Source organism: Callionymus lyra, chromosome 17 (assembly GCF_982586985.1).
Source record: "Callionymus lyra chromosome 17, fCalLyr1.hap1.1, whole genome shotgun sequence".
Taxonomy (NCBI): Eukaryota; Metazoa; Chordata; class Actinopteri; order Syngnathiformes; family Callionymidae; genus Callionymus; species Callionymus lyra.
The window spans coordinates 9,415,722-9,432,427 of NC_141834.1; the positions used below are offsets into that span (position 1 = coordinate 9,415,722).

General features: G+C 36.9%; 1 protein-coding gene across 2 annotated transcripts in view; it reads left to right on the forward strand.

Moving 5' to 3' along the window:
• The window catches only part of klhl29 (kelch-like family member 29), a 379,680-nt gene that overhangs the window by 274,397 nt on the left and 88,577 nt on the right, over positions 1–16,706 (forward strand). For both annotated transcript variants that reach the window (XM_087813067.1, XM_087813068.1), the window contains exon 10: positions 7,737–7,935. In XM_087813067.1, the coding sequence (XP_087669193.1) occupies positions 7,737–7,935 (199 nt within the window). The remainder of the gene's footprint in view (positions 1–7,736; positions 7,936–16,706) is intronic.

Consider the following 16,706-nt stretch of genomic DNA (forward strand, 5'->3'; position numbering starts at 1 on the left):
AAAATAGAACAGCACTAGAAATACTTTTTTTTAAAAGTCGTAGGACTGCAGTGGCTTGTGTCGCAGAAGCCTTACGTGCTAATCCATCCATGATCTTTGTGACAATGGTCTTGATTAATACTAATAACTTACTTACTTAAAAATACAATACAGTAAATAAAAATAGTTTTGAATAATGAATCTCCAACAAAAAAGTTCTTGAATAAAAGATCCAACATCTAGGCCACAGCTAACCCTTCGTTCATACGCTTTTTTCAATGGCTCCATTTAATACACTTTTCATTTATGTATTTAAATATGAATAAATAATCAAATAAACTCTTACCATAACCCTAATATTAAATATATATATACTATATGTAAGTGCAACTACAACAACACAAAACACACTCACGTTTAATAATCTTCTAGGTTCTAGGGGTCAATTAGGACAATCTGACAATACATTTTAAAATCAACTTGTTCAGTCGAGTTGTGTTTTTTTGTTTGTTTGTTACCAAAAAACTTTAAACAGATTTAAATAAAAGTGTCTTGAAATGTTGCTAATAGACAGATTACTTTTTGGTCGTGATCTTGAAGCTTGAACCTGAATCTAAGTGCTTTTCTTAAAAATTCATTCAAAAACAAAAACATGGGTATTATCTTTTTTGTTTTTGTTTTTAAGTGGTAAATTGATATTACCTGGTACAATTGTACAACATCTTTGGCAAATGAAGCTAAAATAGTGAATCTTGGCACACCTCTTTTGATTCAAGAATTTGGGATGAAGAGGTCAACATCTTTACAGTAATAGTAACACAATGATAAAAATCACCATACATATGTTGGTCCATCAAACCGTATTCTTGAAGTCCAACAATAAGTAAGCAGTAGGATCCTCAGATGTGTATTTGTGTGTAGTGGACGAAACATCTGCTTTTGTTTGTCTTCAATAAAACTTGTGCAAGTAATCAAGCACAACATAGCATTTTACTTCTATATAACATATAGCTTCACTGCTTTCATCTTAATCAATATTTTCCTCTGAGATTAGTTCTTAAACTATTCATAAGAAAGTGAGTGTTATACAAGGCCAGCGGGTGAAGACGTTTCTTTAGTACAGGGTCCTACTGTACAGTTCCAAGAAAAACCAAGAAAACATACACGCATCAGTGTAAGGCTTTCACATACGTCGCATGAAAAGCTTCTGAATGGCAAGGTCGCACAAAGATAAAGCCGTAGACAAACAAGTATTGAGTAAAAGTTTTCAATCATTTGTGTTGACTTTACTTACATTTTCTGTTTTTACTGAGGTCACCACTACCTTAAAGCATTTTGAATGAAGTTCAAGTTTCTCTTGTCATACACAAAAAGAAAATGAATATCAGGAAAAATTAATAACCGTGCTTTTTGGGGGGCTTTTTTTCTGCCCTGTATGTAAGGGTCTCAGATCTTTCTATTTTTATTTTTATTTTCCCCTTGAATTAGCTTTTTAAGAATAAAATATTTCTCCCTTTTTCAATAAGCAGTTTCTTTTGTCCACCCATAAAACCTTGATCGCCTGATCTTAACTGAAGAATAGACTTGTAGATAAGACCACCTCAGCAGGGACCAAGACCAGAACAAGGCTTTTCCAGATCAAGACCAAAAACCAAAGTTGAGACCAAAATAAAAATATGAACTATAGCTTCAATGAGATGATTTTGGCGTGGGCTGTAATGACTTTGAATCAAAAATATTTTTGATTATTAGCCAACCAATTTATTTGTTTGTTATAAAGGGTAAAACTCAGATAAAGGTAGTATAAAAGTAGTGAGAGCAGGAGGACCAGACTTCACTGTAGTGTTAAAACGGATCCATAGTTTATGACCATTACAAAACTAGTCTTAAAGACTTTTCTGAATCAGTCCAAACGAATATCGCCAGGATTCTCATATGTTAATGGTTCACAGCTACATTTTTAAGTGCACTTACATTTAATAATACCTATATATTTCCATAAAAAAGCGCCCACAACTTGATTTAATATTGTTTCGAACAGATGATCCAGAAAGTATGTAGAATCACTTTAAAGAGATACAATTTCACTCCTATATTAAAGCCCTGACAAATTGTTCCAAAAAAACTAAATAAGTGTATATTTAAGTATATTGATCCCCTTCTGTGACCTTTAAATATATGGACATATGTGTCAGTTGGAAAATAATTGCGGTACATTATTCAAAAAGACTACTTTGACAGCAAACGTTCAAGACAAGACAACAAATAACTGCCCATCGAAACGGTCTTGAGAACCACAACTCAAGTTTTAAATAAACACTATATAACTTTTCAAAATAATGCACAGTTTTGTAGCTGCAAAACAAACAAGAAACAAAAAACTTTCTCCACAATCCTTAGGCTAATCCAGGCATAAAATAAAGCACTTTTTAAACCGTCAAACTGCAGGAGTAGTTCACCTGTCAGTGAGAATATTAAGATGCAATACACTTATCAAAAAAAGTTTCACTCTGGAGCTGACTCCGGGCAGAATTGGAAGTGGGGCTGTCTGCACCATCCATCTGTTGTCCCTAATGGGATCGAGATTTCGCCTTTGCACCTTGATGCATTTGAGCACATTTATTTCTGCCGTGCCAGTAAGTTCACCACCTGGCTGGAACGGGCCCACATGCGGCTTTGATTCTGCTGTGAGGGTCAGAACAGGCAGATTCCATCCAGGCCCGCCAGCGCTCCGACTGGATTTAAACATCAACACTCGCGCTCTAATGATGCAATATACTCCGAGACGTCGGTGAGGCTGTTATGTAAAACCAGCAGAGAAGTGGCTTGTTATTGAATATCAAGTCTGAAGCTTCACTTGCTTCTGTTCAGGTCTGATCGGAGTCAACATTTTTGATAAACGAGCGAGTCGCTTCCTTCACGCTGAGCACTACCTTTGGTTGACTTACACTGGTGGTGAAACTGATTTGATTGCTTCTGACTAACCGAAAAACATGTTTGTATATAGCAGGAAATTCAAACCTTATCACTTGTGCTGGATATTAGGCACATTTTCCTAAATCAAAAATACATTATTTTCTATTTCACTCATAATCTGCTCTTGAAAATGGCTCGTTTTACTCCTCTTCAATGTAAACAACCCTTCTACTTCATGCTTGCTCTGCCCTCTAAAGGCTGCTGCTACGGGTTACCTCCCGTAGCAACTGATGGTCAATATATAACTTAGTTAAAGAGTATCCCGGAAGACAACCTACTGCCATAGCTATGTCATAAAAGGTTTGTCTTAATCGCCACGTCCTGAGTGGAAAACCTCTGGAATGTGAGCAAGGAAAGGAAGGACGCTCACAAGCCATCGGATGAAGCTGAGCTGCTTGAATTCTTCCGCCGGGAATGGCATCTAGCATTCAACGGCATTGTGAAAGAGTGGTGTGCTAGGTTGTCTGGAATGCATTAAAGCAAAACATTTATTTTTGTGCTTTTACATTTTTTTGGGAGGGTGGTTTTTCTCACTCTGTGACTATGGATCAAAATCCTGGTGAGCTATCCTTTTTTTGGTACTTATGATAGGTGCTATGCTATACCCATTGTTCATTACTTTGGAATCTTTGTTTTCTCTGGAGCTGTTCTTGCTTTTTGCTTTTATTGCAGTACTCAATTTGTGTCTGTTTCTTTACGTTTCTCCATCTGTTTAACAAGTTGATGTCGATATGTCTATTATTAGGCAACTCTGTGTATATATGTGCCAATTCCTGGGAAATGTAGACTTTCTATCTTAAGTAGTAATCACAACTTTTAATCAGATGGTTTGGAAAACTATTCCAACCTAGTAGCTTACATGTTCCAATGGCAATCGTCTTCAGAAAGTTATCGGAAGGATTTCAACTAGTTAATATCTATGCAAACACAACCGATTAGTTTGGTAAGTTCTGTATAATATTCCTGAGAAAATCAAAGGATATTGACCAAATGCCTTAAAGATGTGTGTCGTGTACTATTCCATCCTAAATGGACCAGAAACATTGCTTTTCAGATGTACTAAAAAACTAGGAATTCACAGTGGAGGTCAGGAGCACTCTCTTGGCTTCATTGGACTGCATCTCAGAGAAGAAGAACATTTGAAACATGTGAGTGAGTCAGGAGAGTTGGGTTTTTCCTTTAGCTGCCCTTTAATTTCGGCAACCAATTTCAAGCTTACAACCCGTTTCATAGACCTACATGGCCGTCTCCAGGACCCGGGGAGGATCACATCCGACCCATCTTACTATGGTCACAGACTTTTTACACATCCTACCCTCAGGCAAGAGACTCAGGACCTAGACCTTCTGCAACAACAACATTTTTTTCCCCCTCAGCAATCATAATACAAACTTATTGTAACAGTCCACACTTTTTCAATTTGTAATCTGCACTCTGTAAATAGTGAAACAGTATTTAAACGTAAGCGTACCTAAGCAAGTTGATAGAATCCTCCACTAATAATGGCAATTAAAATTATATTGTGGTCAATTTTATTCATTTTAACCCTAGATTTTTTTTCTCTTTTTTAAATATCTGTTTTTATATATTTTTAGTGTTTCTTCCTATTTTGCAATGTATTGTTTAATGCATTTTTCTACTGTATCTGTATGAACCTCTGAAGATCATCTGAAGTATCATCTTTAGTTACCATGATCTGCCTTTTTTCTAAGAGTTTTAAACTAAACACAAAAACAGTTTTCATCGTCTCAAACGCCTCATTTAAAATCCCATATCATCCATCTCAGGTCAGGCTCCTTCTGAAGTAGGAATAACCACGTTTCAACCTCTTATTGTGCCGAGTGTGTGCATCTGTTTGGTGGAAAGCAAACTTCTGCAGTCAGCTTTCTGCCTGGAGTGGAGCAGCATTCATCAGCAGATTCCACTGACCACCATAATCTCTCTTCTGTCCCCTCTTCTACTATTCCATTCTTTTAGGTTCCCATCCTTCTTATCCTTGCCCTGTCCTTGCTGCTCGTTTGTCTTCCTGCTGCCATCACACATCCTGTCCCCTCTTTCCGCTCCTTCCTTTCTTTTCCCCCGCCTTTAGCTGTCAGATTTCTTTCCTCCCTGGTCAGTCGCACACTGAAGAAACCACAGCGGTGTTTTCTCAGGTGGGACAGTAGGACGCTCGGGCGTCTTATTATTTGCTCGGTGCTGAATGATGAGTTGTTTTCGTCGCCCGTCCCTCCGCGACCGCGGTCAAGTCGCTCTGAGGGGCCAAAGGGTCAAAGCGAGAGGGGTCACTCTTGGACGGCGCTCCGGCTTGTTTACAGCTTTTTTTTCACCGTCGCCGCGGATGAGGCCGTCATAAGAGAATACACTGACACGACGTTTCAGCAGAGTCTATAGACAGCGTTGCTATGGAAACAGAACGTCCTTGCTCCGTCTCGGGCACACCTATAGAGCGCATGTAATGTATGTGACCGACGAGGCGAAACGTGGATCATTTTCTTTGTTTGGCTTCCGGGCGTCTACGATTTTCAAGGGGCGAAAAAAAAAGTTTTTCCTCCAGTGAGCACTCATGACTTATTTACATGTTGTTTGGCTCCTGAATGTCTTCATTTGTCTGAGGAAAGACGTGTAGGGAGAGAAGAAAGAGAAAACAGAAGGTTGCTGACTCATTTCTGCTCCACGGAGCAACTAAGTACACATTGGAAATGAATAAGTAGGTGAATATTCTGGATGATTTGACCAAAAACAGGATCGGAGTAGTTAATAATTTGAGAGTTAATAATAAAATAGAAGCACTGATAGTGCATAAGCAAGATCCCCCTGACAAGTCCCATAATGCATTGTGACAGTTGAAGCTCATTTTTTACATATTATTGCAACTTTTGCTCTCGTTTTAATCCACTTATGATCATTTTATATTTGCAATATTATTTTCTGCGTGAAATACTTTGCTTTTCTGTGTATATTGGTTTAGTTTGTCAGTATTTATTATTCAAATCTTCTTCTGCAGAAAGATATTTGCCTTGAGACTCTTGTGCAACACATGATAAATATCAATATCTGAAGGTTTATTAGACAAGTTAAATCTTGCATTTGTGTGAGGATTTGAAAATTTAACCTCCAAACTTTTTAAAATGTATATTTTGGAATATAGGCTTTAAAAAAATTAAATTGGCAGTTAATGTTCTTCTGTTATGGCATGGGTTTCAACAGACCAAAACCATCAATGTTTTATATATACTTCTTTAAATACCCTTCCCACTGTAATTGCAGTTCATTAATACCTTTATTCACTCGTGAACATACACTGCCATTTAAAACACTGAACCATTTAGATAGATAGAGTGAAAAGTGCAAATAAAAAGAACGAAGTTCGAGGGATGATAAAGTGCAAATATATTGAAGATAGATCAAAGAAATATATGGATGTTAAAGGATTGGAGCCTCCTCAGGAAGTCTACTCTGAACTTTCTAATAGACATGGCCGGTACCATGTGTATATACCATACCAAATAATGTAGCATGGTCACATGCTACATTCTTTGAACAGACAGGACTTTTAAATTCAAAATATTGCACAATCCCCTTCAATTGACATCTAACCCTTTTTAATTAGTAAGTAAAGATAGTTTCTAGACCAAAGTGGTTTTGATTTATATCATCAGATTGACTGACAACCGTTCTTCTGCATGATTTATACTCTGTATCTATCTTTGGCTTGCAAAAAAACATGTAATTGTCTTTTTTTTGTCATCTTAATTCTGCCCTTTTTTTATTGATCTTTGACTTTTTAGCCACTTTAAGGGACACTAGCTGCTTCATCTCATAGCAATATTAAGTCTTAACCATTAAAAGGTTTAAAAAAAAAAACAGTAACAGGAATGTCAGCAAAATACCTCTAAAGCAAGTACCAAGTGAAAAGTGAAAACTTTATATCCAAATATTAAGAAAGAAATAATTATTTCACACACAATGAATCAGTTCCTACTACTTAAAAGGATATATGTTTTATTGTTGTTTTTGTGAAAGTCCTTTATTTGCTTTTGTGTTGTAAAACCACCCTGTATAATTTGTTTGTTGTTGTTTTAGGAAGATGTTATCTTAAAAAGCATCTACAAATAAATAAGCAAAAAGCAATTAAACTTTTAACAAACACAAGAGTGCTGAAGGTGTTCAGGTATGTGCATTCATGGCTTTGTGTAGAAAGTATTGTTATGCAGTTTTACATCAGTTTTCTCTGAATTTTTTACACAAGTCTTTAATCTTGTAAAAGTCAAGAGGATAGCCGTGTGAAATCATTGCACCACCTTTCACATCACTGTACTCTCGGGTTCTTGGAGCGCATCTCATTTATTCAGGTATAAAAACCAGCGTCTCCATAAATCGACGAGGTCCTGACACACATGCTAGCTCGTCCAATATCCTTCCCTACTAAGTCATTTTTCAAAAACTCTCGCCGTGGCTTTTGATGAGAAGCAAGTTTTTTATTTTCATCATTTATGATATTAGAGCTACTTCGACTGCAATAAACTACAATTATAACGAGCGAGGGAGTTAATCCGAGTGAGGTGTTTACTCGCTGTGATCAGTGTTTAATTCTGCTATTTGTTCAATGCCGCTCTCGTAAAACCTCTTTGATCATCCCTGGCAGTTTCCCTCCATTTAAATTAATTTGAATCCTGTAACTGCTGTTTTGTGTCTTTATGTTTTTGTTTCCCTCTGTCGAGTTTTTTTCTATAATCTCAAATCCCATTATTCAAACTTCTCTCGCGGTTGTGTGTCTGCAGAATTTGTCGGATCTTCTGGCCGTGGTGCGTCTTCCTTTCATCCACCCCTCCTACCTCCTCAACGTGGTGGACAACGAGGAGCTGATCAAATCCTCCGAGGCGTGTCGGGACCTGGTCAACGAGGCCAAGCGCTACCACATGCTGCCGCACGCCCGCCAAGAGATGCAGACGCCCCGGACCAGGCCGAGACTCTCCGCCGGTACGTTGGGATGACTGATGTTCAATCGCCGTTGACATCAATGACTTAAGAACAAGGGCTTGCGAGATGATCTCCTGCCCACGAGCGCAATTGACCTATAGAACGCCGTCGACGTGATTCATGCGCCCACACGTGCATTCCTTGGTTCATATTTCATGGCGGCGAGGTGACAGAGGGGTTAGCGCTGCGGAAGACTTTAGCTTACCACTGTATTGATTCTACTCCTGATGTGATTTACTATCAAGATTTCAACACATAAGCATAAAGAAGAGGTAAAAAATGATAGAAACAGAATAAACTATTCAATTATATGCATTAAGCAGGTGGTCATAATCATATTGCTGTAATTTAAATAGGTTTTAATTACATTACATTTTAAAATATAAAATAAACACTGATTATACATTTAAATACCCTATCTGTATACATTTAAAAAGTGTTTCTGGCTCCCCCTAGTGTCTTCAATTATCTACTGCACTGTATGAGAATTTCTGAATTACACATCCTGGCAAAGTAACATAATGGAACTCACAAAATATATTTTTAAAAGGAATAATGATCTTAATACTTTACTTGTTTCTGCTATAATCTTAAATTATTTATTTAAATTATAATATAATATTATTTAAAAAATTGGAATTTTTAATTTTGAAGCAATGCTATTTCAGTTAATTTTGATTAAATAAACATGCAAGCTTGTAAAATTGTAGATTTTTTTGCTAAATATCCTGGATAAATTATGTTTAAATATTTCATAAGTTGGAGCAAACAAAGCATTTAAAAGTATTTTTCAAGTTAGCACCACAACGTGTCATGCTATGTTCACAACCTGAAATTTAAAAGAAAAATAAGACGTCCCATGAAAGTAATTTGAAATAATAACCTCAGCAGGTAGACTTTGTGAAAACATATGAATGTGAAAGCATAATCATATTTAAAAAACAATTTTTAATTAAAAAAAATAAAAAAAAGACAAATTAAATATTTAAAGGACTAATCTGTATAGTTTTCAAAAGTGTTTCTGGCTCCACCTAGTGTCTTAAATTATCTGTTTCACTGTCACTGATTTACTGCTTGTATATTTATAACAAATAGATAAAGGCTCACATGTGTGAGGCAAAGTAACGTAGTTAAAAGAGTTCAAATAATAGCATTTGTATAGATTATTAAAAATTAAATCAATAATGACAAAACAAATAAAAATGAATAATGATGTCAAAATGTTACGTGTTGCTGCTTTAATGAAAAAAACTTGAATTGATTTCATTATTTATTATTAAAGCCAGTCGCCTGTATTACTATAATAGTTATGAATAAAGTTTAATATTTTTGGTTATGTATGTTTTAATGGAATGCATTTTTAATTAAACTTAAATAGCCATTAAATTAGCAATAAAATTGTGTTTTGAAAAAAATATTTCGTAAATTGATGATAAATGAAATGAAAACGAACAGCAGCAAAATTAGCACCGCAGCTAGTCATTCAATGTTGACAACCCTCAAAATTCCCGCCTAGAATTAACAAAACAAAAAAAAAAAACAAGACGCAATTATAATGTCTTGAACTTAAACCTACTGCGGGTAGACTAGCAAAAACATCCAACAAATGTCAAAGCATTAAAACATATATTTTGTTAATTTGATTAAACAATGTTAGCATGTTCGACAAAATAATGAAATACCTGGATTCTATTTTATGAATTCTAATATTTTTAACACTTGTAGCCTCATCACCATTTAGATGGAGGTTAAAAAGCATAATATTGACTTCCACTGCTCATGAGCAACACCTCCCACTACCCCCTTACCTCCATTTAAATGTCTTAACACCTTTTAAAGTCCGAAAAAAAAAATCATGGAAATCTAGAAAGTGCTTGCAAATGAGTATTGGCATTGGACTTTTCCCTTCGGTTGCCCAGGAATGCAATCTTTGTCCCAGTAATTACAGCTTTACACACCTTAGCATTTAGCGCTCCTTATTTTCTGCTTGAAAGAATAGAGATAATTGACTAACAAATGGAACTTTAAACGAAGGTCAGTTCTTCAGCTCTGCTGTCCAGCCGCCATGTTTGGGTCAGTAAACAAACAATGTGGGGATTTTTCTTTTCGTTTTTTTTTCTCATCTGAATTACACATAATTCAGCCACGAGAGGCTTTATTAAGCATCCAGTCGATTCCCGACTTCGGCTTCTATTTCACGTCTTTGCTCAAAGGTTTTATTTTATTTTTTTCTCCCCCAAGGTAGCTCCTATAATACCCACTACATGCATATCTTAGATTGTGTGAGTTTTGTATGAGCGGATTCAAGATGAAGTGTGTATTGATGGAGAGCGGCAAACGATACGGTTCTTTTCAAATGACAAATCGGGATTCTTTCATGTTTTAAAAACTTCAATATTCTGGAGAGAAAAAGAAAAGGGTAAGTAAGAAGAAATGGGTTACCTGCCCGTGCAGTGAGATGTCACGGTGGAACACATAATGGGTCGACTCTGATGAATGGAAAGTGTTGGAGGAGGAATAAAAAGTAAGACCTGGAGACGAGAGAAACACCAGGTACTGCAGATCCTCTGTTGCTGTTACTTCTTTAAGGATAATCAGGCGACTTGAGGTGAAAATCGATACATCTGTTCTTATTTAAGCTACGCTAAAGATAATCTATAACTTCTTAACTGAATTCCTCTTGTGGCAGAGTTCTTGTTTAACACCGTCTTTTCCCATCCTTCAATCATCCATCCATCCTTCCTTCCACCCATTCTATCAATCGTCCATCCGTCTGTCCCTCCTATCGTCAATCATCCATTCATCCATTCTATCAATCATACCATCGACAGTCCCTACTTTCCATGAATCGTTCATCCATTTATTCAACCACCCTTTCCATGAATCATACATCCATCCTTTCACGCTTTCTATCAAGCGTTCATCCGTCTGTCCCTAGTTTCCATAAATCACCCATTCATCCATACATCCACCATTTCCATAATTCACCCATCCATCTGTCTTCCCTTTCCATAAATCATTCATCCATCTGTCTTCCATTTCCATAATTCACCCATCCATCTGTCCATCCTATCATAAATCAACCATTCGTCCATTCTTACCATAAATCATCCATCAGTTCACTCTTTCTATTAATCCTCCATTCATCTGTCCCCCATTTCCAATAATCATCCATCCATCTGTCCACCCTTTCTGTAAATAATGTCCATCCATCTTTGAATATATCCTCTATTCGTCCGTCCATCTATCTATCAATCCATCAACCAAACTCTCCCTCAATCCATCCATCCATCATCTATCTATTCATCCATCAGACAAACTCTCCATCCATCAATCCATCCATCCATCCATCCATCCATCCATCCATCCATCCATCCATCCATCCATCCATCCATCCATCCATCCATCCATCCATCCATCCATCCATCCATCCATCCATCCATCCATCCATCATCCATCCATCCATCTATCTATTCATCCATCAGACAAACTCTCCATCCATCAATTAATCCATCCATCCATCCATCCATCCATCCATCCATCCATCCATCCATCCATCCATCCATCCATCCATCCATCCATCCATCCATCCATCCATCCATCCATCCATCCATCCATCCAGCCATCCAGCCATCCGGCAAACTCTCCATCCATTCATCCATCAACCAAAGTCTACATCAATCCATTCTATCATCATACAAAAACTCTCCATCCATCCATCTATCTAGTCATCCATCAGGCAAACTCTCCATACATTCACCCATCAATCAACCAAATTCTCCATTAATCCATCCATCAATCAAACTCTCTGTCTATCCATTTATACATCCGCCCATACAACTTAAAACATTGATCCGTCCATCCGTCCACCCATGCATCCATCCATCCATTTAGAAATGTTGTTTGTTGTTCTATACATTTTAGATCTTCATATTATGTTTTCAGAACTGTGTGTAGTTTCACTCAGTGTGTGTGTGTGTCATAGACATGACGTCAGTTGTGTCTTGAGATTTCCAAATACAACCTTGTATTCCTGAGATACCTACTATGACTATAATTTTAAGAAAGGTGAACCAAAGATATTTTATGTTTTCATGCCTTTATATAAACATTAGCCACTGTGGCAGTGCGTGTCTGCCATCGTGTGTGTTTGTGTGCGTTTTGTAAGCCATCTGCTGCCTTGTACGCGTCGGGCTTGCGCAGCACAGCAGGGCTCGCAGTCACTGTCATTGTGTGATAAAATCTAAGACGAGCATGTGGAGTTTGTGGACATCGCACCTCAAGAGAACGATTAAATAAACCCCAGAAAGGAGAGCGACAGCTTTCTTTGGGCAGTGAATCTGGCACAATGAGGGCAGGGAAGTGATTTGAGATGCAAGAGTATGAACAACACGTGGGGATATTGTCAAAGCACATTAAAAAAAAAAAGGGTGGATAAAAAGAGGAAAATGTTTATTCCCGTAGCTTGTGTAAATGTGAGTCCAAGTGTGTGTTTAAAAGTGCAAGAGCAGATGGGCACCACCTGAGCTCTGTTGATAAGTTTGTCAAGCAGAAAGAGAAAAGGGAAAAAAAAAACGTCATCCGTGAAACGCTTCTTGCTTAGCAGAGTCAGTCTGGTGTGTTTGTGTCTGTGTGTGTATAGGAGTTTTAAATTAAATCCACATTTTTTAATTAAGATCTTTTCAATTGAACTTCATCCGTTCAGCTAGTGTCTTATTTCTATTCATTTGCGTGTGGCAGGATAACAATCCAGACTGTTGAGTATTTTTTGAATATAATAAAGAAACGTTTGTTTCCTTCTTTCCTTCTAACTTCAACCATAAGGAGTTAGGTTTTATGTTAGCCTCATATTTGCCTTGAGATTAATATGTATTCTGCAATTGGGAACTTTATTTAAAATATGCTGATAGGAAGAGATAATAACATGGATGAAATAAGGACATTTTTTTTGTCTATAACTTTTATGTACTTAATTCAATTAATTACAATGCTTTTTCTATCCATCTTTCTATCAAGATCACCTTTAAATTAATTTACACCATTTTTATTAAGAGAACTTCCCTTAATGTGACATAACACATGATATTTTTCGATTTTGGGGGGCGAACCATCTATTTAAATTAATTTAGCATTGCAAAGTTAATCGCAATTATTTTTTAGTTTAAGTATTTAGTCGCTTTTGTTATTTGTATCTCTTCCCATTTCTTGTTAAACTTCAGCCAATCCCAACAGCGGGGGCAGCATGTAGCTTAGGAACGATCCACATTTAGCACAATATATTTATATGAATTTTAGGTATACCTTATTTTCCGCACTATTAGGCGCACCCGATTATAAGGCGCACCTTCAATGAATGGCCTATTTTAGAACTGTTTTCATAAATAGGGCGCACCGGATTATAAGGCGCATGGAATAAAAGATACAGTCAAACGTTTTACTGGAGTTGCGTTATGCATCCACTAGATAAAGCTGTGCTAAAGGGTATGTCAACAAAGTGTTCTGACAACTCCGTTCTCCCATGGTAACAATGTTCAAATGATGTTTAAAAGGCTTCAAGCAGCAGCACGTGAGACTGGTGTCGTGAGCAGAGAAATGTTGAGCGAGCAGCAGAGAAGTTGAGCGCATGTATGACAACTAGAGCGCATGTATGACAACGCACGTGTACGTCTGGTTGAGCGCGCAGCAGAGTGATTTTGAGTGTACAACAACCAAGACACACTCGCTCAAACTAGTGGCAGTAATATCACTCCATAGACATCCGCCATCATGTGACATGCATCATAAATCCCACCCTGCAATAATGCAATGACGTAATCCCATGAGTCATGAAAGAGTTTGTAAAAAAGTCACCCACCAGGTAATGTTCATATATAAGGCGCTACAGATTATAAGGCGCACTGTAAATTAAAGGATTTTAAGGGCGCCTTATAGCGCGGAAAGTACGGTACATGTAAGGGGAAAGATTTTTCTTTTTGCACTTTTATTTTTTGGAGGTTAATGATGGAAATTCTATTTTAGTGACCATTTTTTAGTGTTTATATGACTGAATGTGTCATGTAATTAAGACTCATGTTAACTATTGGTTTAATCCTAAAACACTCCAGTGAGTTATGAAGAGAACAAAGCCCTAATTAATTAATATTTAGGGACAGAACTTCTGGCTTGTCCTCATCTACAGTCGAGCAGTTTGAGCCCTCTTACAGTGATGTTCTGTAGTGTCAATGAGCAAAGCTTCTACCTGGGGATACATGGCAAATTAATCCTTATTACTGTCGGGTGAACGCCGCTCTGGTGTGTTTGCAGGGTGCTGCTTTTCAAGCCAGGTAATGTAAAATATGTGACATTTTTAATAGGCTTCCCACAATATGTGCATCCAGTAGCCGCTAATTGATGAAATGCAGTGTGGTTTGAATCCAATTATCTGTGTTTATAGATCACAGGCCTGACACGAAGAGATGAAAGTGTTGTGACAAATTTTGTATCGACAGATGCTTCCTCACGGACGTGTGAACCATGGACAGGACTTTTTTTTAATCGCTCCATGTCCATGTTATGTAAAGCATGTGCATTAATGCCATGATTTTGCCTCACATGTGTCACCGCTCAGACGAAGGAGTGGAGCGCCAGAAAAAAAAATGAGTGAACTCAACCCAGCCAAGTGGAATAGCACTCAGACAAATAAGCTGTAATGAGTGGAAGACACGGGGATCGGCTCACACTGTTCCACCTTCTCGCTCACACACACACACACACACACACACACACACACACACACACACACACACACACACACACACACACACACACACACACACACACACACACACACACACACACACACACACACACACACACAGACACAATAACAACTTTAAATATACTAACGTGTGAGTGAATTGCTTCCTCAACCTCTCAGGCTCCTTGTTCACCTCATCATCTGTAATCAAATGTTCCCAAAAGATTTTAAAAAAATACAAAACACCTCAACTAGTTGTTAGTCGCACACTTTCTCTTGCTTATCTCGTCGCTTAGCTTTAACCACATCTGATGGGGAACAGGGAAACCTTGAAGCTATTTTGCTAATTTGTTGTTAAAAATGTCATAATAATGTTGACCTATGACTCACTTAGCATTTCTGTTAGAGTTTTATTCATTTCTTATGTAATTTCACAACCGTGTCATCAGCATTACGAGTAAGGAAACAACTATAAATAACCAAATTAACCTATTTAAGGGTTCAACTTTTTTATCTCAACATTCTGCCACGTATCATATATATTTATATTTATTGACTTGGAATTGTTTCAAATAAATTGCTTCAAAGTATTAAATGTAGACCTTAATAACTTAATGACGTAAATAAATAAACCTTAAGTTTCATCGATATAATGTTAAAATATGACTTGACACAATATTTATTTCTGGTCTTCAATTGAATTTAACATATAAGCACCAAATATAATACAAATTCATATTTCGAAGAATTGATGTTAGCATTGACATGTAGCATCTTATTTATTCAAAATAATTGTTGTCTGTTATTGCTTTTTTGACAAAGATTATCCTGTAGTACAATACTTTACATTGCATGGATCGGATAGTACAATGGTTTTTATGCATAGGGTTCAGTTTTTGTATTGCATTGCAACTTACTGCCATCAATTTGTGCGTCTAAGGTTGAGGATTAAAGTGTGCGTAACATTGTAAAGTTTTTAAAGAAAAAAAAAAAGTTTTATGTTCTAATGAAAATGTTTTTTTTTTACAATTTGAAGTGTAAAAAGTGAATAACCTACATCATTGTTGAAAACCCAGAAAACACAAACAAGTATTTGAGGCTAAGTTCTTCCTTCCTTAAAATTCATAACCTGTAGATTCTGTAGTGGAAACTAATTTGTACTATATAGTCTAGTCTATTTCTAGTAGTTCACATTCTAATCTAAAATGTTACTTAAGTAGACTTCCAGTCTAGTGTCAGTAAGTACTATCGATATTTACCCAGAGTACTTCCTGTCCATGAAAGATGTTGACCTTGCTTCAAGCTTATTAGCTACCGCTAAAAGCTGTCCATGAATGACCGATTTTAAGGCAACAGTAACTCCTCGGAAAACAATGTTCATCGGGTTGTATCGTTGATGTATCTCAGCTGGGAACATCGTCCCTGCACTACACTGTGAGAGGTACCAATAGGCATACGATTTTGAATCGGCAAGAACCCTGAAATCCACCCATTCAGCCTTGTTAGGACCAAGTGATGTGTGGTGAGGTTCATGGTTGGTGAGGCACTACCTAATTTAATGTTATATTTACAAGTATATAAAACCCAAGAGGGAAACTTATTGAATTGGCTACTGGTTATTTCATATCTCATCAGCATTCTTCACACACACATGTCAAAGGTAAATGGTAAAAATATATGAATTAATTTATAATTTCTTGGGGAATTTATCGTAAAGTTTAGCGAGAACTCTCCAGATGTAAGTTTGGCTCAAGAGTGAAGAATCCCGAGCGACGGCGTTAGACAAGTTGTGCTATAATGATAGATAGACCCGCCTTTTCTTGCTTCTGATTGGTTAATATTGCATCAGGCCTTCCGTGATTGGCTATGCGCAAAATCAGCACAATGTTTATTATGGTGTAAAGATAAATATTCAGTATTAAATGGGACAATATAAGCGTGAGAGGAACAAATAATATTTTATTCAAGGCCAAAATGTATGTAAATGTAGTTATCTCTTTCTTATACGATAATGATTAAAACAGTATCAAGTCTT